Here is a 25192-nt window from a genome sequence, read left to right on the forward strand (position 1 = left end):
GCTTTTAGAAATCAAGCGATTTTTGACAGATATACTATGGATAAACAGTAGAGTTAAAGTAAATTGATTTAGCGACGGGAAATGATGTATGGATCTCTCTCATATTATGGAGAACTTACTGTAACTTTACGGAGAACTAACTGTTAGCCCTGTATTTCAGATATGATAATATCGAGAGTGAGAAGTATGTGTGTCACTCAGACTTCACTTTTATCTTTCAATTCAGTGTTTAAAATGTTCTGCCATATAAAATGTTTTTTTTTCAAGCCATCACTATTTTTCCTCCCGCCTCTGTAATATATTGTCAGTAGATTTAGTTGATGTATAACTTGACTAACACAGTTGTATCTGAGTCTGACTTGCATATTTTGGTTTAATCTAACATACACTGCTTGGTTTCTTGGACACTTGTAAAATAATTGTTTTAATTAAATATAATTTTTAAACTGATTCCTAGAGATCCATATAGGAACTTAACAAATATATGTAATATCATTTCCACAGATTTTCATAATTCTCAGTGACTGTGAACTAAGATGAATTTTAATTGAAATTATGACACATTCAGTGAATTGCTTAACAATTACCGTAGACTAAATTGTATTTCATAATGAAATCACATCTTGTGCAAACAACTTAAGTAAGATAAAATCTACAGCAAATTCATAAAAGACTGGCTGTAACAATCTCTTTATTGTTTGTTAAAACAGCCATGTAGTATATAACTATATAATTATACTGGTCTCATAATGCAAGTAATATTGATATTTACTGTAAGTACAGAGTTTGTTTTGTCATTACAGCTACGAGTCTAACATTGGTAAGGACCCGGAGAAGGAGAGAGTCAAGCCAAAGTTTGCCTCCACCATCCTGTTTGTAGAGGACTACCTACTGAACGTGGTGTCACACGACGGAGCATTCGCCGACAAGAAACAAAACAAACTGACGTACGAGGTAAGCAAACAAAACAAACTGACGTACAAGGTAAGAAACAAAACAATCTGACGTACAAGGTAAGAAACAAAACAAACTGACCTACGAGGTAAGCATTTGCTAACAAAAAACAAAACAAACTGATGTACAAGGCAAGCATTCGCCAACAAAAAACAAAAAAAAATGACCTTCGAGGTAAGAAGCAAAACAAACTGACCTACAAGGTAAGCATTTGCTGACATAAAACAAAACAAACTGATGTACAAGGCAAGCATTCGCCAACAAAAAACAAAAAAAAATGACCTTCGAGGTAAGAAGCAATACAAACTGACCTACAAGGTAAGCATTTGCTGACATAAAACAAAACAAACTGATGTACAAGGCAAGCATTCGCCAACAACAAACAAAAAAAAATGACCTTCGAGCTAAGAAGCAAAACAAACTGACATACGAGGTAAGCAAACAAAACAATCTGAGGTACAAAGTAAACATTCGCTGACAAAAAACAAAGCCTACTGATGTAGGAGGTAAGAATTCGCCCTTCAAAAAACAAAACAATCTGACATACCAGATTAGCATCATTTCAATGACAAGAAACAAAACAAACTGACATGAAGTAAGCATTTTCCAATATGAAACACTACTTACTGACATAAAAAACACAAACTTTCAGGGAAAAAGGGGAACTGAATAGGCAGATTTTTATTTAGTTGTAAATGAAAAAGAGGATTGTGAAATAGCAGCACCAGCTAGTTTATGTTTATTGATTCCATGAATATTTATCCCTGACCTTGACCTTTTCCCTTTGCTCTCTATTACAGGTGGTGAACCTAGCCAAGCAGTTGATCTACTTTGGTTTTTACTCGTTCAGTGATCTCCTGAGACTGACTAAGACACTACTGAGTATACTGGACACCATCCCCGAGAAAGAGATCTCCCCCGCCGCCCGACCAGTCGTATCTGTAGGGGACGGTAAGGGGACCAATGAAACAGCTCATATTGTCACATTATAGTCACATGATAAACTTTTACATAAGGCTTGCCATGATGTTTCAGTTTTATATGAATGTGTGTTTTTTTTAGTGTAAAAAATGAGAGTAGACTCAGTCCAAACCCTGTACAATACAATCTGTCTGTAGGTGTTAGATTTGGAAAAAGTTAAGAAAATTAAAGGCTATATGTTTAATGATGATAATTATTGTGGTAATTCAGCTTTTATCTTCCTCAGAACCAGACAAGGCCATTATATCAGAGGTGATTCCGGCCACTAAAAAGGTCGAGGAAGAGGTGGATACAATCGTCATGGATACCAAACTTAAAATTATAGAAATCCTGAAGGTAACTCTACACACAAACTCTGTAATCATTATAATTTGTAAGCATTTTATGCTTTTATCAGAGTTAAATCAGATAATGGAAATTAACTCATATAACACAGATTTTAAAAATTCTTCTAGGTGACAATAGCTTTTAATGCATATTTATTTGTTTGGTTAAATTGATATCCTGTATTCTAAGGCTATACTTTTTGCTCAATAATTCCTTTTACGTACATTATATTAGAATTTTTGTTGTTGTGATAGCTTTCTTTTTAATCATAATGTTTATTTTAAATAAGAATTTTCAGTTAACTTTATGTTAGTTGGACCACTTAATTATGTTTAAATAGTTACACTGGGGGAGAAAACTTGGGGAAAAAAATCATGCCTTTGCTTAATAACGTTCAACTTACTGTAATAACCTTTCTGCTTTATCTATGGTTAAAAATCTGAATATTTTGATAGCCTTTTTTGTTACAAGACCTATTGAATCTGAAGTGTCTGTGAACATCAGATGGGTACAGTTTTTGACCTCCTTGATCGTGTTTTCAGTTTATTTTGGATGTTCGGCTGGACTACAGAATTACGTGTCTCCTCTCGATATTTAAACGAGAGTTTGACGAGAATAACGCTCCCCGGGACACGGATGGTAAACACAGCCAGTATCTCTATCTACTCGCTTCACGCTTTACTACCACTAACAAAAACATTACAGGCAGGTCATGACCTCTTCATAACATTCTAGATCAATTTCAAATGAAAAATTTATGTCAGGAAAAATAAATACTCTCTAAATTAATCCCTTAGCTGTTGTATACCAAGTCTTCATTTTCATTTCATATGAAGAAGTAATTAGGTCAAGGTGAAAAGGTCATGACCCTCTGCTCGCATTTAACTCTGTTGAATTTCAGGTGTTTCTGTTTTGGGTTGTGTGTTTAAGGTTGCTATGGATTTGACCTTGTTGCCTGCCAACATGATCAATACCTTTCCCCTTTTGGCTGACATGACAACCAAATGCATTATTGACCCTGTAAATATAGAGTGCCTATATTCAAGATATAAGCATGAACCAACACATATATTTCAATAATGTAGATTTATATCTCATGGCCTGCAGTGAGGGTGGTCTTGGGTTTTTATCTTACAGAATATGATGTACTTCTTGTGGTTTATTTGCAGTACTTGATGCAGGTTCGTTTGGACTACCGCCTGACTTGGATTCTCTCTATGTTTAAATGTCAGATAGAACAGCAGCCTGCCGACGAAAAGTCCGACGTCATTTGTGGGTTCTCAGCTGTTTAACAACCAGAAATTCCTCTGAACTAATTCTCATTATTGTTCGATTGTTTAATGTTAAAAGTTCATTAAGTGATTAATGAAGGGATGGATCTCCATATAATTTATAACAGAAATTAGTTCAGAGGAGCATGATGTTGTAGTGGCCATTGTTTGTGTTGGTTTCGTGTTCCCAAATATTTGTTGTCAGTGGAAATTAGGAATAGGTGTAACTTGATGCTTGATTTGGCTGATCTTGTAGTAGGCTAGAGTTATCTATCTTGCCCACATAAGACTCGATACCTGTACTAACTTCCCATGCACTTTGTCTGGTACATGATTGTGTACTTATTTGTGACCTTTATGTAACTAAATATGGTATATGTAAATTGCAATCTAATTTAGAGGTACTGTGCTACAGTAGTACATGTATATTAATCTGGTTTCAAAAGATTCTGTTTTATTAATTTTGTTTAAGGATTAAATTTTATCTCAGTTTTCCTTCATTTTCAAAAATATTTAATCGAAATTGATACATTTACATTATGATCTGTAATTATTCATTTTTTTCTGTAATCAATCTCTTTGGTGCACTTTGTTTATTCAGTCTTTGAATTGCACTGCATGCATTACCTTTGTGGTATATATTTCATTTCAATTCAGGGTTTATCTTTACTTAATTTTTTAATCAGCTGCAATTTGCTTTAATTATATTTATTTCTATAGACTTTCTCTCCACTGTAATATTTTCATTTTAAATAAAGCATTCATTTTTTTTAGATAATGTTTGTAATGCAGAACAATTTTTTTTCTTCTTTACAAAAACTAAAACTAATTCTCTCAATGATTTCTTATCTACTAACCATGTACTCGACTTAATGACAAGCTTTACTATTTTTGTTGTAGGTCTAGACTTAGACAGCATAGGACAGCAGGCAGAGGACATCTTTGGAGGAAAGTAAGGATTTGTTTTATCTCTCGTGGACTGAAAAATAGTCCCCAAAACAATGTCTTTCTGACCTTAAGTATTGAACCCTAAAAGAGTTCAAATTGGGTCAAGGACATACTAAAAGGTTAAAAGTCAAAAGTGCTAAAATTTACTGTAGGAGGTTGTGTGTTCATCTGAGAGTGTTTGTGTTTTGGGAGGGGGGATAATAAATTATTATATCACATTTTATTGTTGGAGGTTGTATGTGCCTCAATCTGTGGTGTTTTAACTGGAGGAGAGATTGTAAGAAAACATTATCACAAGTATTTTTTGTGATTTGATCTGAGTTGTTATGGAAAGAGGAATACATGTACCCGGTACTTCTTCTTACTATTCTAGAACTGAAATTTGATTAAACTATTGCAGTCTATTTAATGCAGTAATATAAAAACTATGGTCATGTTCATAAAAGAACCTTTTTTCTATGTCAGTCCTGATCATGAGATATCTTTTTCTGTGTCAGTGCTGAGACCTCCAAGCTTGACCTAGATGAGCAGGGAGGGAAGATGTTTCTGAGGGTGCTACTGAACCTGGTGATGCACAATTACCCCACCCTGGTGTCCGGGGCCCTACAGCTTCTGTTCCGACACTTCAGTCAGAGACAGGAGGTCCTCATGGCGTTCAAACAGGTAAGTAAATGTAAATAAACAGGTGTGTAAAAATAAATAAACAAACAGGTAGGTGAATTAAAATAAACAAACAGGTGTGTGAAAATGGTGTGCAAAAATAAAAATACAAGCAGGTGTGTAAAAATATAAAAGGTGTAAACAAACTGGTTTGTGAAACCTACAAAATCAAATAAGCAGGTGTCTAAAACAGGTGTGTAAAGTCTGCTTTATAAAATGGGTGTGCAAGACTTGCTAAGTAAAAACAGGTGATTGTGTAAAACATACAAAATGAAACAGGTGTATAAAACCTATGGATCTTATTCCATCCTTTCATTCCTTCTGTACAGGTTCAGTTGCTGGTGACGGCCAGTGACGTGGAGAACTACAAACAGATAAAGACCGACCTCGACGAACTCCGCAATCTGGTCGAGAAATCGGAACTCTGGGTCTATAAGGTCAAACACGACGATAGCAAGAAAAAACACAAAAATAGTGGGGAGGATAAGGTAAGGGCTAACAATAAATAAAGGGGTGTTAAAAGGAAGAGCAGAAGGGTAGAAAAAATAACCACTTAAAATATAAACTGTTCTTCAAATAGCAGCATTTTGTATAAGATTTTTTAAAATTTAAAATATTTCTAAGGAATGAAAATCATTATTTTAGGAAAACAAAGAAGAGAAAGGTGAAGGAGAAGGAAAGAAAAAAACCAAACATCAGCTGTCTATGTGGGTGAGTACTTGTAGTATGTGTGGATAAATTTTAGGTGGTATGTATTGTATGCCAGGGTATTGACCTAGTAAAACAAACATTCAAAGGCAAAAATGTCTAATACACAACAGAGGACAAGTAGATGGACTTTGTTTTATAGAATGTTGTATCTGATTTCTGTAGAATCTTTCTGGAGAGCGGGGCTCGGCTATTGATCTAGATTTAGGACCACCCATAGACCCAACCTCAGCAGAAAACTACAAAAAAATCAAACAGGTAATTAAAATCTGTCGTAGGTAATTTGTCTTAAAATTTGAATGCTTTAAAACAGATTTTTTTCACATTGTTTTGATAAAAATGAACATCTATTTGACCAATCTTTCTATAATCGTTTCAGATTTTGTTGAGGCTGACTAAACTGTGTATCCAGGACACAGCAGAGCCCGGTGTGAAGAAACCAAGGAAACACGAACAAAGACTACTGAGGAACATGAGCGCTCCCAATGTCGTCCTGGAATTACTGCAGATCTCATACGAAACGGTGAGAGAAATTGGCATAATCTCATATATATATATATATACTGTATGAGAGTACTAGTATGTATGGGAGTAGCTGCTCTTTATTGTCCTTTTGCAATGAAAATTGAGGGTATATAGTAACCCACTTTTGGGTATGCACATAAGTTATTAAAGTTAGTAATTTTTCATATTGAATATTAAGAAAACCAGTATTTTTATGAAATTTTCTAAAAAAAATGTATGTAACTGTGAGAGCTGACATACATGTAAGTTTCTTCTACTATAATTTATTATATTTGTGTTATAGTCTACCGTGATGACTCTGGGTAAGAGTTATGATATTTTTATGTTGTAGAATGAAGACGTTAGAATGCATGAGGTGATGAAGTACGCTCACGAATTTCTGCAGAGTTTTTGTCTGGCTAATCCTCCCAACCAGGCTCTACTGCATCAGTACCTAGAACTGTTCCTGACCCCAGGGGTAAGTATTACTACACCAAACCAGACCCTACTGCATCAGTACCTAGAACTGTTCCTCACCCCAGGGGTAAGAACTCAGTATTACTACACCAAACCAGGCCCTACTGCATCAGTACCTAGAACTGTTCCTAACCCCAGGGGTAAGTATTACTACACCAAACCAGACCCTACTGCATCAGTACCTAGAACTGTTCCTCACCCCAGGGGTAAGAACTCAGTATTACTACACCAAACCAGGCCCTACTGCATCAGTACCTAGAACTGTTCCTCACCCCAGGGGTAAGAACTCAGTATTACTACACCAAACCAGGCCCTACTGCATCAGTACCTAGAACTGTTCCTGACCCCAGGGGTAAGTATTACTACACCAAACCAGACCCTACTGCATCAGTACCTAGAACTGTTCCTCACCCCAGGGGTAAGAACTCAGTATTACTACACCAAACCAGGCCCTACTGCATCAGTACCTAGAACTGTTCCTAACCCCAGGGGTAAGAATTACTACACCAAACCAGGCCCTACTGCATCAGTACCTAGAACTGTTCCTAACCCCAGGGGTAAGTATTACTACACCAAACCAGGCCCTACTGCACCAGTATCTAGAACTGTTCCTTACCCCAGGGGTAAGTATTACTACACCAAACCAGGCCCTACTGCTCCAGTATCTAGAACTGTTCCTTACCCCCGGGGTAAGAACTCAGTATAAATACACCAAACCAGGCCCTACTGCACCAGTACCTAGAACTGTTCCTAACCCCAGGGGTAAGAACTCGTACAGTATTAGTTAATCAAACCAGGCCAAACTGAACAAAAAATATTGTGTCCTGGAATATATTTTTTTAGAAATTTAGTCGGTCAGGAGATGGCAACCAAGCAATGTTTTAAAGATGGTCTAAATGAATTTAGAATTGTTCCCAAACCAGCCAAGGGTAATAAATTGAAAACAGGTCAAAGTGATACAGTGCTTTGACTTCAGGGGGGGGGGGAAGTGGTAGATGGAGCAAGTCTTTAACTTCAGCTTATTCAATATTTATGAGAAATTATTAGAGATAACTTCCTTTTTGCCATTAATGAACAGTATACAGATAACTCAACATTAAACATTATTAGTTCATGTGTATGTTGTGTATTGAAATTTCAATGACATCATACACAGATGAATTGATTTTTTTCCCTGTCCTTTAGTTGCTGGATGCTGCGACAATGACAGCTATTTTCCACGACAACAAGAGCCTGTGTAATGAGGTCACGGAGCGTGTCATACAACACTTTGTCCACTGTATCGAGACCCAGGGCCGTCACGTGCCCTACCTCAAGTTCCTACAGACCGTGGTTAAGGCGGAGGGCGAGTACATCAAAAAGACACAGGACATGGTGATGGCAGAGGTAGTGATTGTTCATTCATTCATACTGTATTTCCTCATTAGAGGATTATGTGTGAAAAAAAAGTTACTGTTTTACAATAGTCCTAAATCCTCATGACTACACTTCTGTATTTTAAGTTGTCCTTATTATGAGTTCTAATGACTACACATGGCTTATGACTTATCATTAGTCCTAATGACTACACTTCTGTAATTTTAGTTGGTGAACGTCGGGGAGGAAGTTTTGCTTTTCTACAATGATAAATCCTCTTTTGAGACCTTTGAGAAGTTGATGCGATCTGAGCATGACCTTTGTGACCCCGCCAGCCCCCTGATCTACCACATTAACCTGGTGCAGCTGTTGGCCCTGTGTACGGAGGGAAAAAATGTGTACACTGAGATCAAGTGTCACTCCCTGCTCCCATTGGATGATATTGTCAGAGTGGTCACTCACAAGGACTGTATACCAGAGGTAAATAATCTCTCTGTTCCCATTGGATAATTGGCATCTCCATAGGAGTGAAAAATTCTTAAGAGGGACGTTAAACAATAATAAACAATCAATCCGATTGGATGATATTGTTAGACTGGTCACTCACAAGGATAAATAAATAACATTAATTGATGTTACTAAGATTTATGATGAGTATTGTATAGCAGACATAAACAGGGACCCTGTCATGTACGATTTCAATTTAGTAGTCGATCAGTGACATGAAAGATCTGTGTTACATGATATTAACTGATTGCAGAAGTAGATTGAATTGTTTCACTGTGAATCTTGTATTTACTTTTGACATGATCTGTTTTACATGATACTGTCTGTAGGTGAAGACGGCATACATTAACTTCCTGAACCACTGTTACATTGACACGGAGGTGGAGGTGAAGGAAATCTACACCAGTACTCACATGTGGACATTATTCCAGGATTTTCTGGATGACATGGGCAGGGTAAGTTACTCTGTATAACATAAAAAAGTCATGTGATCTTACCATGGGCAGGGTAGGTAACTCTTCACAGAAAAAAAGTCATGTGATCTTAACATGGGCAGGGTAGGTAATTCTGTACAGAAAAAACATCATGTGATCTTAACTCGGACAGAGTAGGAAACTGTGACTGTACAGAAAAAAAATCATGAGCAGGGTAGGTAACTCTTCAGAAAAAAAGTCATGTGATCTTTATACTTAGGCAATGGAGGTAATTTTATAGAACCATTCATTTGATCTTCTCTTGGGTACAAATAAAGTTGTTTTACATAATTCATTGTTTACACTGACTGAAATCTTTCACTCTTAACATCTTTTGCCCTTTAGATAGATTTTTGAATATGTATTGTACGGAAGACATCTGAAATGTGGAGTGATTTTACAGGTATCTACAGCAACCACAGACAGGAAGCATGCGGACCTGGCCCTGGAGAATTACGTGACGGTGACTATAATGAGCGTCATTGACACCTTCTTCAGCTCGCCTTTCTCTGACCAGACAACGACGCTACAAGTAAGTCCCACCCCGAAACATAGGTAACAAAGCCGTAGATGTTGGACTTACTGTAAAATAATATATCTCTTTAAGTGGGTTTTTTCTCTGCAGTTAGATGTTGTATCTTATCTTTGTTCTATTTTCTCCTCTGTCAGAGATCAGTAAGTATTGGATGTGTTGCCCCTCTGTCTGTGTGTGTGTCTGTGTTCATATATATATATAATTATATACACAGTCTATTATCTAATTGTTCAAGTATCTTTTTTGTTGATTTAATTGTTAGACTTAAAAACTATAAAATATATATTTATGTGAATTTTGAAAGTCCAGTGAAATGATTGAAGTTTTCATAAAAAAAAAATATTCATCAATGGAAAAACCCATAATGTTGTGTTGAATTTTTCCAAATATCATTGAAGCTTTAATTTGGAGAGTGTACAAATCAGAATTAGTTAAGTGGTAAAACCCAGAGCATTTCAATGGACAGATACAGATTTTCTTTTTAACATGCCATTGTTTTTAGAGTAGAATATTTGTATAATATATTATGTGACAAGTCTGCAGTTTAGTGTTCTATTGTTCCAGGACGTATGTACAAAATATCAGGTTTTTATCTTCAAGCCAGCTCAACAATATATTCGTAGTGAAGCAATTAAAACCAGTCTTTAAAACTCTACTTAACCTCTGACACTTGTACATGTCAATAAAATTAAACATGATTAAAGCCTACTTCTTTTCATACTTTATCAATTGACAACCTACTCAGACCTACCAATATACAAAGCTTTCTGGACTATACAGAGATTTCTCTCTTGATTTTCTTCTTTCTGTGCTGAATAGGAAGGGGAGGTAACCTCCGTTTACATGCTTTTTCTGAGTCTCTAGTTATCTCCCTTGACATCTAATGATTAAGCACAACATAGTATAGATCTAGATCTGGCACAATACCTCAATCTGATGTTAAAATAGAAATACTAGTACAAATTAGGATATATTCAGTGTTTTCCTCCCATTTGATGCATTGGTACTGACTTAATTTTACAAAACCAAACACATTGCTGCACTCATTTGTTGACTGTTTTATTTCTCGGTAATACTAGCCGTCTTTCACACTAGACTTTGTTTGTAGCCAGAGAAATTCTCCTCTCACTGACCCACTCATTACAATCTGTTCCTTTATCACACAGAATGCTTCTCAACTCACTGCAGCACCACATTCTAATTTATTTTAAAAAGTTAATTCTGAGTAAGTAAGTGATAAATCAGTACATGTATATAATCTGTATGACAGTACTATGAATATCGAAAGCTTGATGATAAAGCATGTTACCAGTGTTGAAAATATTTAATGTCAAATTAAGAGATCCTTTAAATTATTGTAAGAGTCAGTCTAAAATTAAGTTTTTATGATGCAGTACTTTAAAAAGATCACCAGGAGTAAAAGTGAGTTGTTCTGATTAAAGTTTGTCTTGGGATTATATTGTCCAGATAAGTAGGCCCAATGGCAGAGGTTAGTCTGTGATAAATCAGAAGATGTGTACAGAATTTTGTGGAATAATTTTATGTTAGGACTTAGTTTTCATGTAAATTGTTCATCAATAATCAATTTAATTATACATTACTGTAATTTAAAATCATTTCAATCATGGACTTGAGGTTGAAGGCCAAAATAATTCATTTGATATATGGAATGAACTATGTCATCGATAGGGGGAAAAGGTGGTCAAGATGAGAGTTGTGGCCTATGGGTCTAAATTAATTTATATTAACTACAAGTGTGATATGATCACAGTGAAAGAGTATGATACAAGATTTAAGAGTAAATTTTTAAAGGAGGAATATGATTTACTATAAAGTATTAGTGAGTGTTATATTTTAAGTGTAAAATTCAGATTTGACTGTTGATCTTGTATATGTATATGTTTGATGCTGTTAATTTTATTTTAATCAGAGATTTATTATACCTGTATACAGTGTATATTATGGAGATGGCTACAATTGCTTTCTGTGGATAATATTCCATGCATTAAATGTTATTGTCAGAGTAAATGGACAATTTATAGGTGTATCATGTGCATGACTGATTTACTTTTGTGATTAACTGCATACATAATTTGTCTTGTAATTATTGACAAAAAAGGAATGAATTATCTTTGCATCTAAGTTTTGTTCATGAAATTGTATGCTTAGGAAGCCTGCTTTAATCTTTAAGTTTTCTGGAGTTCTTTGATTTGCAGTTGGAGTTATGTTGTTGATATCAGAAATGTGAAGAATTAGTTAGAATGCAGATTAAAACCCCCAATTAGCATGACCTTGATCTATTTAGTAAATTTGGATTTAGATCTAGAAGTTATTTTTGCTTCTTCTTTTATGTTACTGTATGCCTTTAGCTTATAGCAAATTTAAATAGCAATTTATAAAAATTGAAATTGAAATAACTTAAAGTTTATTTTGCTTCTGGAAAAAAGCCTATGAAGTTGTATTGATATTTGATTCAGTTATTTTGAATGGCTAAAAGAGTGCTCAGTTTATACTGATACAGTCAAGATATATTCCAGAGAATGTAGTTGAATTCTTTTATTGTTTTAATGATATGTGTACATTGAAATATAATATGCATGCCCCAGGGCATTTAAGATTGAACTTAAATTGTTTATAAAGTCTGTTATGTTACAGCAGTCCCTGTCATTTGTCTGTGTTAGCTCTTTCTGTTATTGTTGCCACTAATCTGTCTGTCTGTGTGTGTCTGTTACAGTCCCGGCAGCCCGTGTTTGTCAAGCTGTTACAGGGAGCGTTCCGTGTGTCGGACTGTCCGTGGTTGACCGGCACTCAGAAGTTCCACGTGGAGACCTGTATAAAGTGCCTTGCTGATATCGGTAATATCAGGGTTTTTTTTCATGTGTGGTCAAAGATATTTCATATTGCTAGTGTTGAGACCTGCCCAATCCAACATGCATTGAGAGACTGTCTATTTGTTTTCAATTGGGAGAATTTGAATGTACTGTAAAAAATTTTCAGTTTAAGTTTAAATGTATAAAACAGTAAAATAGGACTTTGAATAAGGCTTGGAATTCACAGAGAAATAGCTTGTACGTGTGTCATATAAGATAGTTTTCTCTGTATATCCATTGTTACAATGATTGATATCTTTTATTTATTGACAGCTAAAAACCGAGGAATAGCCATTCCTGTGGACCTGGACAGTCAGGTCAATCAAATGTTTGAGAAATCTAACAACGTGATGAACAAAGCCAAACTGTGGATCAATTCCCGAGTCAACAAACGTGAGTCTATAGCATCAGTGTCCCGGGACTACCGCAACATCATCGAAGGTCTACAGGTAAGTTTGGCAAGTGAGGTCTGGACCATCATAATATTAGGGGCATTGGCTTTTTCTAAAGAATTTTTTCCCAAAGAGAATCTATTTACCAATATAAATTGTTTAATGATTTGTATTTTTTTCAAATGGTAAATTTGGTTTCAGGACATTGTTACCCTGTTGGAGAAGCAGTTACGTCCCTTGGTCCAGGCTGAGTTATCTGTCCTTGTGGATGTGTTACATTGTCCGGAGGCGCTGTTTCCTGCCGGCACTAAGTGTGAGATCGGAGGCTTCATCTCAAGGTCAGCTGGGTGTCTCCACATTATTGCCTTTGTTTCATTGTTTACCCTTTCACCCTGGTAACAGGTTTATCTTTCTGCTAACACAATGTGTCAAGGTAGAAATGAAAATGGAGATGGGATATGGTGAACAAGTAAAAAAATTTTTATTGCAGAATGAGCTATAATATAATTTAAAAAACATTATAGTGTATTTACAGACAGATTGTGCTATTTAGTTTTGTTGTTAATTTTGCAGAATTAAATTATAAGGAAGTGTACATGTTTGTTGCTTTTTATTTGCTCTACTGGTCAGAGACCAGAAGAGCTTATGCGATAGTAATGCGTCTGTCGTCCGTCTGTCTGTCTGTCTGTAAACAATTTTTCAAAATGCTACTCCTCCTACAGTTTTTGTCCGATTTCAATATAACTTGGCACACAAGTAGACTTCACTAAGATACATAATTCTGTGCATCGGTTTTTGATATCAATGAACGGTGTTGCCATGGTTTCTAAAAATAGAAATTTCTGTGAAATTCTTTCAAAATGCTACTCCTCCTACAGTTTTGGTCTGATTTCAATATAACTTGGCACACAAGTAGACTACACTAAGATACATTATTCTGTGCATAGGTTTTTATTTTGATGGATGGCAAGGATCATTTTTCTATTTATTGCAGCTGTTTTAAAGTCTCAAGTCCCAACTGCTTCTTTTCCTTCCTTTGTTTTAATTATAAACCAGTAGAGCTACAGTCTCTACAGAGACTTCTGGTTTTATTTCCATTAATTTTAAAATTGATAAACTATGAAGTTATACTTGATATTGAGCTATCATCTGATTCGTCGCACCAAGTGATGATTAATTATAACTGATCGTTATTTTTTAGACTGATTCGTCACACCAAGTGTCTATTGGAGGAGAAGGAGGAGAGCCTGTGTATTAAGGTTCTACAGACCTTACGTGAAATGATGACAGTAGACAACGAGTATGGAGAAAAGGTAAGGGTTATCTCCCTTTTACAAAATAACAAAAATGTCTATAACACCTTGATATTTCCTGCTGTTGATTTTTACTTTTATTAAAATTAAACAGTTACAAAGTGATTTCTAATCTTAACTGTAAAATGCAGAATTTATATTCAATCCAAATATTTATTTCTAAGTGAAAATGTAAGTTGTAGAACAAGGATCATTTCAATTATAATCTCCCTTGTCCTTTGTGGAGGAATACCTATAGAAGCTAGTAACTGAGGGCTCTCTTCACTCAAACCTGCACTCCCTCTGTTTTGTGTCATTTACCATTACATTTATCATGGCAGAGAAATGTTTATTATGAGATCAATTTAGTTTAAGTACCTTTTATGTAGAATATGCACAAGTAGGAATTATTTAGAATCTGAAATCCTTTAAATTTTTTAAATTTTTTAATCACCAGTCTTTAATATGAAAGTTAAGTACTAGTACCTGTAAATGAATATGTAATATATGTGTAAGTTGCAGGAAATGACTATATTCCTTTTGCAATTATTAATTTTCATTTTCCTTTGTTGCTTTGGTAAGAATCTTTTTGTTGCTCTATAATGACACTGTTTCCTTTGCCTGGTTAATAATTGTGTCCTGTTTGCCATTGCTTTCTCATCAGCTGGATAACAAGACAAAAAAGGAGTTAGACGATCATCGCCGGGTAAGATGCATGCTTTACAGGGGCACAGTAGGGGGGACTGATGCATGCTTTATAGGGGCACAGTAAGGGGTGGACTGATGTCATTTATATTTGTGTTCATTGTGTTCTGTAGAGCCGTCATGTTGTCAGTATGAATATCAAGCCTATAGCTTTAACCTTACAATTTATTGTTTTACAAAAGGTCTGAGAAACTTTGAGATTCATTCAGATTTGTTTCCAAAAAGTTGGTTTTATATAGTGACAGTTACCTTTCATTATATTAGTTACATTATTGTTTTAATACAGAGCCTTCCCTCAAAGCATTCATAAATAGGTAAAAGATTTAAGGTTTCATTCTTCATTGGAGAAATTACAATGAGAAAGGATTTTTTAAGTATTAGACGTAACATTTTACTTTCATTATTTAAGTTGAGAATGCATGGCCTTCTTAATACTGTACAAGGGTCTGTGTACTGTATACAGGGAAATTTTCGCCCCCATTTTATTTTCGCCCGTTTCGCCCTTCCCTCATTTGGGCGAATTTAAAACGGGGCGAAACGAAATTATACAGTATAATTTCTTTAATAAAACTATAATTGGCCGAATTTAAAATGGGGCAAAATTGTATGCAAGTGTAAAAGGGCAAAAACAAGCAAATTCAAAGAATTGTGGTCCCCCGCTTTCGGTGTCTTCGTAGGTGAGATGTCAAATATGAACGCCCTATCATATGTCATTAAGAAATTATCAAAGTTGAATTTTTTTTTTTAATAAAGTCAATCGTAAAGGCCAAGGTCAAGGAGTCAGAAATCTTATCATGCTTGGAAATATCTTGTCATAGGTAATGCACATGTCAAATATTAAAGCCCTAATCTCTTCTCAGTCAAAAGTGAAAAGGAAAAAAATGCGTTTGTGAAACATTGATGACCCCGTATGGCAACAAAGCGAAGATTAAACTTTTTTAAAAATGTAAATTAAATATATTGGTACTCGAATTTTAAAAGTAGGTCAAACTGCAAGGTCAAGGTAAAAGGATCAAAGTTCTTGGTATCCAGTGAAAGGTCTTCTCACAAGGATTACTTATGTGAAGTATGAAAGCCCTAGCCCTTACCATTCAAAAGTTATGGCCAAGGTTAAATCTTTTAAAAAGTAGGTCAAACTCCAAGATCAAAGTCAAAGGGTGTATGCTTGATATCAAATGAAAGGTCTTGTCACAAGGATTAAATATTTGAGGTATGAAAACCCTAGCCCTAACCCTTCACAAAAGTTATGGCCAAGGTTAAATTTTTTAAAAGTAAGCCAAACTCCAAGGTCAAGGTCAGAAGGTCAAAGTTCTTGTTACCCATGAAAGGACTTTTCTCAAGGATTATATATTTGAAGTATGAAAGCCCTAGTCCTTACCGTTTTAAACTTATGGTCAAGAATAATGTTTTTCAAAAGTACAGAAATCTCTATGGTCAAGGTCAAAAGGTCAAAGTTCTTGATATCCAATGAAAGGTCTTGCCAAAAACAATACATATGTGAAATATGAAAGTCCTAGTATCTACCGTTCAAAAGTTTTGCCCAAAATAAAAAAATTAATTTTTTGTGTAAAAGTGGGTCAAACTCCAAGGTCAAGGTCAAAAGGTCAAATTTGGTGGTACCCAAAAAAAGTTCTTGTCACAAGGAATACACATGTGAAATATAAAAGTCATAGCTCCACTTAATTAAAAGTTATGGGCAAGGTTAAAGTTTTTGTGACGGACGGACAGACAGACAGACAGCTAGACAGACTGACAGACAGACGAATGAGATTTAATGTCCCCTCGCTTTCGCGAAAGCGGGGGACAATTAAACAGGGCGAAAATAACCCTGTATACAGTATTTGTTTACACATTTCACCCTCAAGAGCAGAACATGACTTGCATACTTTACAATAACTTAATTTCACTGAATTCAGGGTTTCTCTGTTTCCATATACATAGATTAATTAGATTATGTAATTACACTTTAAAAATGATACAGATCTTCTTGCTTAAAATTTTGGTGCACTATTTTTATATATAACTTATATTATCATCATTTTTATTATATTTATCCAATTAAACATGCATTAAATACACAATAGTATAATTTTAACACTAACATAGTATTTTTCTTGTTATGAAGATCACTCAGTTCACCTTTTATTATTGAATATTTAGCTAAATATAGATTTGTAGCTCTCTGATTTTAATAATGGAACTACATGTAGTACATGTAGAAAAAGTATTCACTTTATAAATTCCTAAAAACTATATATAGCCATGGTATATAAACAAGAATGAATAGTTTTCAACGTATTCTATAAAACATATTATTCAGAATAAAGACATAAAGCCTGATTATAGTGATATCTTAGCTTAATGTGAACCTTCTCCTAAAGCTAATGTAGTTTTATATGGAATAGATTGTTAGAATCTTAGCATGTTCTGTAGTGTAGTACATGTAACACCATGTAAATATTAAATGAATGTCTAATGTCAAATTCTAGTTCTGTTTTATCTGTAAATGGAGCTGAGTTTATAGACATAGTAAAAATATTAAAAAAAATCGGAGCACTAATTTTTCATAACCTAAAAAAGGGACATTAAAGTTGCAACAGATCTAGTGATTTATAAACTCAGCTTATCTGTGTAATATTTTCTCAGTTTGTAGACTCTCATTCTGACCTCTTTTGATTCAGAATTCAGTCATTGATTCATACTTTTACTTACTTGTATGACATCCTTTGATTTCATTCTTTCATTCATTTCATGTCATTGAGTGTACTCAGTTGAACATTGAGTGTACTCAGTTGAATATTAAGTATATTCAGTTTAACATTGAGTGTACTCAGTTGAATATTAAGTATATTCAGTTGAACATTAAGTGTACTTAGTTGAATATTGAGTGTACTCATTGAATATTGAGTATATTCAGTTGAACATTAAGTGAACTCAGTTAAAAATTAAGTGTATTCAGTTGAACATAGAGTGTACTCAAAGGAACATTGAGTTTGTTGAACATTGAATGTACTCAGTTGAACGTTGAGTGTACTCAATTGAACATTAAGTGTACTCAGTTGAACATTGAGTGTACTCAGTTGAACAATGAGTGTACTCATTTAATATTGAGTGTACTCAGTTGAGCATTGAGTATACTGAGACATTATAACGTGACTAATTTCCTTTACAGGGGGAGGCCCTGAGACAGAGTCTTTTGGCGCAGTACTACGAGAAGGTCCCCCTCCGAGGTCGAGATGGGGGTGGTGGCAGGGGAGGGGGAGATGGTGGGTCAAGGAATATGGCCTTAGGGAGGGAGAGAAAGTCCCTCACAGAAGTACAGGTAAATATATAGCCCTAGGGATATAGGGAAAGACCCCACAGAAGTACAGGTAAATATATAGCCCTAAATTTTCATGTGGATATAGTAGAGATTATCAAGACCATTCCACATCTTATAGTGAATTTATATACTTAGTATACAGAAAATAAAATTTTGGAAAATTAAATTTCCATGTGTTAGAAATTAAATTGGCAGAGATTGTCATCTGCTGTATGAATTTTCCATTCTTTTAATCTTAGAGTAAAATTTACATATTTGATCATGAGAAAATAAAATTTTGGAAAATTATACAATGTACATACCTGATCCTAAAAATGTGAAAAAAAATCTATTTCTACTTTTATTTACTTTGAATTATTTTTAGTCTGCTTTCCTCTATAATTTAATATGTTTATTTTGATATAACAAGATTTATAAATGCTAAGTATTTTAGTGTTAAATGTCCCTGATTTTTGTACAGTGCGGTCTGGAGAAGGAGGGGGCAGTAGATCTTATAGTGGATCTGATCATCCGAGAAACCAATAACACTAACAACAAAGTGTTCCAGGAGACCGTTAAACTGGGGATAGCTCTACTGGAGGGGGGCAACACAGATATACAGGTAAGGAGACGGTTAAACTGGGGATAGCCCTACTGGAGGGGGGCAACACAGATATACAGGTAAGGAGACGGTTAAACTGGGGATAGCTCTACTGGAGGGGGGCAACACAGATATACAGGTAAGGAGACAGTTAAACTGGGGATAGCTCTACTGGAGGGGGGCAACACAGATATACAGGTAAGGAGGGGTTAAACTGGGGATAGCTCTACTGGAGGGGGGCAACACAGATATACAGGTAAGGAGACAGTTAAACAGGGGGTGTAGACATGGAGGGGGGCAACACATGTGTTAAACATTGTAACAGAATAGTAAACAGATATTAAGGAGACAGTTAAACTATTTGGAGGGGGGGGTTATACAGATTTCTCAACACAGATGTACAGGTAAGGAGACAGTTAAAAATATTTCACATGGAGCAACACAGATATAATAAGGAGCAGTTATGTTTACCTGCGCAACACAGATATACAGGTAAAAGTTCAAGTGAGCTTTTAAACTGAGGATATCACAACCTTCGTCTGTCTATCTAGCTGTCCATTCATCTGTAAACTTTCACATTATAAACTTCTCAAGAATCACTGGGCTTATTTTAACCAAAGTTGGTAAAATGATTAATGTCCAAGGGGGGGGGGTTATACTGGGGGACACAGATTTAGAATTGTTAAGTCCCCTGGAGATAGCTCTACTGGAGGGGGGCAACACAGATATACAGGTAAGGAGACCGTTAAACAGGGGATAGCTCTACTGGAGGGGGGCAACACAGATATACAGGTAAGGAGACGGTTAAACTGAGGATAGCTCTACTGGAGGGGGGCAACACAGATATACAGGTAAGAAGATGGTTAAACTGGGGATAGCTCTACTGGAGGGAGGCAACACAGATATACAGGTAAAGAGACAGTTAAAAAATCTTCTGATGAAGAACCCTGATAGCTCTAGCAACACAGATATACAGGTGAAACTTGGTGGAAGCATCCTGGAGGGGGGCAACACAGATATACAGGTAAAGAGACAGTTTTGGAGGGGGGCAACACAGATTATAAATTGTTCAAATCGTGTGTAGGTAAGGATATGGGAAGACTGTAATTATTGTTTAATAACGCATGATTTAGGTCTATCAAGTATTACTTCTATATATTGAAAAAAATTGTGCTATAATTAGTGCATTCAACAACATTAAGAAATATTGTCATGTTTGTGAAATTATATCAAACAGCATCTTAATCCACAAATCTGGTTCTTTTCAAGAAATCCATCTACAGAAGATTAACCAAGGATAAGAACTCGGAGACTTTCCTGAGAGTGTTCTACAACAGGATGGTGAAGGCTCGGGAGGAAATCAAAGGAATCACTGTCAATACCGTGGAGAGCGAGAAGAATACAGATGAACAGAAGGAAAACAAAGAGGCAGCCATCCAGAGGAGGAACAGAGGAGGTAGGGAGGGGGGTAAGGTGAGGGGACATTGTAGTAGACTGAGGAAAAAGGGAGAGAAAAATGGGGCAGTGAAAGTAGGGAGGAGCAAATGGGGAAACATGAAAGACACTTAGATGGGTAAAGGGAGGGGAAGGGCACTAAAAACTTAAAAAGGAAGAATGGGGTATAAGAGGGGACACTGAAAAGGAAGAAGGGATAAGGAGAGGAGCACTGAAAAGAAAGGAAAGCTGAGAAAAAGTGAAAAAAAAGTAAAGTAACTAGAGATCATTTTGTCTCTAATCTTGTTGAAAAGTTGAAGTTTGTGAAATGAAATTATAGAGTATACTTTTGATATTGCCAAAAAAACAAGTCAGATGCTTGACATATTTCAAATCTCTGTATTTTGTTGTCTTATTTGAAATATCCAATGTATGATTTAAAAATCTTGAATGAAGATATAAGTAAGTGTTAATTGCTTGATTGCTTTTATCTATCAGTGTTTATTTATTGTTTGTCAAGGTTTAAGACGATTGGATGGAGAGGATGAGCATGGTGGTCTGCTTCGACTTCGCCGGGCAGCGCGTCAGGGTGAGGACCAGGAGGAGGGGCGGGGACCTCACCCCGGGAGTGAGGAGGCCGCCCTGGAGAAAGACAAGAAAGAGAAGGAGGAGAAGAAACTGCCCCCCAACGTGGCCCTGATGAAGTACATACTACGATTCCTCCAGCTTCTGTGTGAGAACCACAACTCTGATTTACAGGTGAGGGGCTTAGTATATACTATAGGGGGGAGGGTTTGTAGCCTGTGAAAATAGGGAAAACTAGAAGAACACATGGTATATGGAATGATTGCATAAATTTGCAAGATAAACACTATGTAAAGCAATATTCATAGAAATGTAACTAGCTAGAATGGTCTGAATGCCATATTGAATAATCAATTTGTATCATTTAAGATTTGGAAAAAAATTAGCATTGACATTGTATTGACATTATATTGTGGACAATAGTAATGGCATGTACAGAACAAAAATGGTTTTTTTTTTAACCTTTTCAGAATTTTCTGAGACACCAACAAGGCCATGCTAAACCATACAACCTGATCTGTGAGACACTACAGTTCCTTGACTCTATATGTGGCAGTACAACAGGAGGGCTGGGCCTGCTGGGTCTGTACATCAACGAACACAATGTGGACCTCATCATACAGGCCCTCACTAGCTTGACAGAGTACTGCCAGGGACCGTGTCATGACAACCAGGTATGTCACAGGTGTCACACAGGTATATCACAGGTATATCACAGATGTCACACAAAACCAAGGTCTTACATTAATATCTATATTTTTTGTTGAAATGCTCAAGCTGTTGTTAGGGAATAAATGATCTGAATATGTTGAATGTTTTGTAGAATGCCATAGCTATGCATGAGAGTAATGGGATAGACATCATTATAGCACTGCTGTTGAATGAAATCAACCCTCTGGGGAAAAACAAACTGGCCCTAGTACTGGAGCTCAAGGTAGGAGAAGAATCAAGCTAGGGGTTCTGTAACAGTGATTTAATGAAACATTAATCTCATGCAAGAATTTGTATCATTCTGTGAATTTGATTTATCTTAAAAAATGTTATAATCAGTTCAATAAACAACAAAGAGAAACACAATATTATTATGCCCCCCCTCCCTCCCCCCCCCCCCTCTGAAGAAGGAAGGGCATATTGCTTTGCTGCTGTCTGTCAATCTGTCTGTCCGTCTGTTTATTTTCTTTGCAGTGGTTGCACATATTGAAATGAAATTTGGTTAACAGATCGAACATAAAAATATCTAGGCCAAGTTCTACGAACGAGCTATATATGGACAGAGTTATGTCCCTTTGACTTGGTAAAATTCCAATAATTTGCAGTTTCCATCATCTTTGCAGAGGTTGCACATATTGAAATGGAATTTGGTATACAGATTTATCATAAGAATATATATTTTAAATTTTGTTTTGGGTACAATTGTGCAATTTTGGACAGAGTTATATGTGCCCCTTTGACTTAGAAAAATTCCAATTATTTTGGGATTTGGGCATAAGTGTTTTACAAACATCTTGTTTCATAAAAGATATTTAATGTGACAGCAGACTTCTTATTAGTTGTTTTGTTTGAGTTGTTTTGTTTGAGTTTGCTTTTAAGTCACCATTTAGTAAGTAATTCATCTATAAGTCTTAGAGCGTTCTTAACAGAAGGCTTCTGTTGAAAATTTAGGTATCTGTAGAATTTTTTTTTTTATTTATTTTACCAGATTTTTAAAATTTTTAATTTAATTTATGTTGTAGAATAATGCCTCCAAGTGTCTATTGGCTATAATGGAGAGTCGTCATGACAGCGAGAATGCTGAGAGAATCCTGTACAACATGAATCCAAAACAACTGGTAAACTCTTCTGTATATTATCAGCCATGCCAGATTTCTTAACATGCTTTATATAATACTGCATTGCAAATTTAATTAATTTTTATTTTTACAAGAAATATGGCAATAAATTTGAATCATTATTTTTTTTATTTTAATAAATCTGATTTTTTAAGCTTTATATTGTAACACAGTAACACACATCCATATAACTATGCATTAACCCATTTGTCAAGTGTATAAATCTTTTGTTTTCTATTAATTCAATAATACTGCTTGATTAATTGTTGGTTAACAAACTAGACATATCACATTTATAAACATTAAAACTTTAGACATCCTTCATATTTTATGTCCTATCTAAAGAGATGAAGTTTTCTGAACTCAGTTATAGAATTTTAAAAAATAAGGTTTTTATTTGTAGAGAATTTAAGATAAAATGATGTACTTAAGCATTTAATTATTTCATTTCTTGGGTGAAATGAATTTTGATTAAAAATCTAGAGATATGGCCAAGTTACAATATGTCCCAGAGAATTCTTCTGAAGAATAATTCAATAATTTTTTTTATGCTTTTCTGATCTTGCAATTTTTTATAAATTGTTTTGAAAAAACAAAGCAAGGTTTTTGGATTTGTGACCTTATCCTTTTCTGTTTTGTTTTTATTGTTACAAATAAATTTAAAAAAAAGCTTTAATAAAGAGAGGGAGGTAACTAGTGAGTGAGTGTGCTGACAGAGTGATGTCCCTTGTTCCTCCAGGTGGAGTCGTTAGGTTTGGTCTTTAAGCTGGCTACAATGGATGGATCGGTTATCTCCAAGGTCAACCTAATCACCCTGTAGCTCATTTTATCTGGCATGGACCTGTGTAAACCTTTATTTTACGTCTTTTTTTCTTTTTATGATTTTTTGATACAAGTGCATTGATGTGGTTTTTTGATTGATTTTTTATTTGTCAATGATTTTATTTTTAAATAACTCTCAGTAGAATAGTGGATTGGTGCCATTGTGTTTTCAGGCATAGTTTAAACTAGTTTGTATGTTGGTTTGTAAATCTTTCAATTACATTGTATCATATCTTCATACTTGTATCTAGATTTTGTTTGTACAATGTATCTATCACTTATTTTTTTATACATTTAAAAAAAATCTGGTATTTTCATGCATAGTTATTCTGATTTTTGTTTGTGCCTCATTTTCAAACTGCATAAATTTATTTACGACTATAATGTAGTGTAGTTTTATTATTTCATCACTGAATCTTATTAACTTTCATTTAACAATATAAGTAACATTATCTAACTTATCTCACCCATTATGTATACAATTTTGGCTAATAACAATTAACTATTTTTATTAATTTGATTTTATGTTCATCATTGACAATATTTTCATTCTGCTAACACAAGTTTGTTTTATTTCCCCCATCCTATTAACAATCCTGTAATATTAACATTTGTCAGTACTGTAATGTTGTGTTGACTCCCTGACATCTGATTATCTAGGTGGACATCGCTAAGAATGCCTTCCACCAGGAAGCCTCCATTGACGATGACGAAGAAGAGGAGGGAAAAGAGGCGTCGCCCAAAGACGTAGGACACAACATCTACATCCTGGCTACACAGGTAAGAACCACCATAAGATGTAAGACGTGGGACACAACATCTACATCCTGGCTACACAGGTAAGTACCACCATAAGATGTAAGACGTGGGGCACAACATCTACATCTTGGCTACACAGGTAAGAACCACCTTAAGATGTAAGAGGTGGAGCACAACATCTACATCCTGGCTACACAGGTAAGTACCACCTTAAGATGTAAGACGTGGGGCACAACATCTACATCCTGGCTACACAGGTAAGTACCACCTTAAGATTTAAGATGTGAGACACAACATCTACATCCTGGCTACACAGGTAAGTACCACCTTAAGATGTAAGACGTGGGGCACAACATCTACATCCTGGCTACACAGGTAAGTACCACCTTAAGATGTAAGACGTGGGGCACAACATCTACATCCTGGTTACTCAGGTAAATACCACCTTAAGATGTAAGACGTGGGGCACAACATCTACATCCTGGCTTCACAGGTAAATACCACCTTAAGATGTAAGACGTGGGGCACAACATCTACATCCTGGCTACACAGGTAAGTACCACCTTAAGATGTAAGACGTGGGGCACAACATCTACATGCTGGCTACACAGGTAAGTACCACCTTAAGATTTAAGATGTGAGACACAACATCTACATCCTGGCTACACAGGTAAGTACCACCTTAAGATGTAAGACGTGGGGCACAACATCTACATCCTGGCTACACAGGTAAGAACCACCTTAAGATGAAAGACCTGGGACACAACATCTACATCCTGGCAACACAGGTAAGGAAATGTTTAGTGGAAGAACTTATACACATTTGTTATACCTACTGGATAAGCTTTGGAAGTTCTACATTAAGTCTTGGTGACAGTACACTGCTCTGACTGTTAAAGAA

The 25192-nt window shown here is 35.5% G+C and overlaps 1 protein-coding gene across 1 annotated transcript in view; it reads left to right on the forward strand.

Annotated features, from left to right (window-relative positions):
* LOC134260112 (inositol 1,4,5-trisphosphate receptor type 1-like) overlaps window positions 1-25192 on the forward strand; it is a 52747-nt gene that overhangs the window by 16405 nt on the left and 11150 nt on the right. The window contains 29 exon segments of the mRNA XM_062742694.1: window positions 804-954; window positions 1755-1905; window positions 2162-2271; window positions 2805-2901; window positions 4434-4485; window positions 4979-5144; window positions 5471-5629; window positions 5787-5852; window positions 6015-6107; window positions 6229-6372; window positions 6706-6831; window positions 8016-8216; window positions 8415-8666; window positions 9023-9148; window positions 9570-9698; window positions 12436-12556; window positions 12845-13020; window positions 13165-13301; window positions 14165-14276; window positions 14920-14961; window positions 18133-18282; window positions 18743-18883; window positions 20132-20318; window positions 20817-21055; window positions 21352-21555; window positions 21705-21815; window positions 22615-22710; window positions 23450-23509; window positions 24193-24312. Coding sequence (XP_062598678.1) covers window positions 804-954; window positions 1755-1905; window positions 2162-2271; window positions 2805-2901; window positions 4434-4485; window positions 4979-5144; window positions 5471-5629; window positions 5787-5852; window positions 6015-6107; window positions 6229-6372; window positions 6706-6831; window positions 8016-8216; window positions 8415-8666; window positions 9023-9148; window positions 9570-9698; window positions 12436-12556; window positions 12845-13020; window positions 13165-13301; window positions 14165-14276; window positions 14920-14961; window positions 18133-18282; window positions 18743-18883; window positions 20132-20318; window positions 20817-21055; window positions 21352-21555; window positions 21705-21815; window positions 22615-22710; window positions 23450-23509; window positions 24193-24312 — 3919 coding nt within the window.

The sequence above is a fragment of the Saccostrea cucullata genome, unplaced genomic scaffold, assembly GCF_032062105.1.
Source record: "Saccostrea cucullata isolate Sc308-1 unplaced genomic scaffold, CSIRO_AGI_Scuc_v1 ctg442, whole genome shotgun sequence".
Classification (NCBI taxonomy): Eukaryota; Metazoa; Mollusca; class Bivalvia; order Ostreida; family Ostreidae; genus Saccostrea; species Saccostrea cuccullata.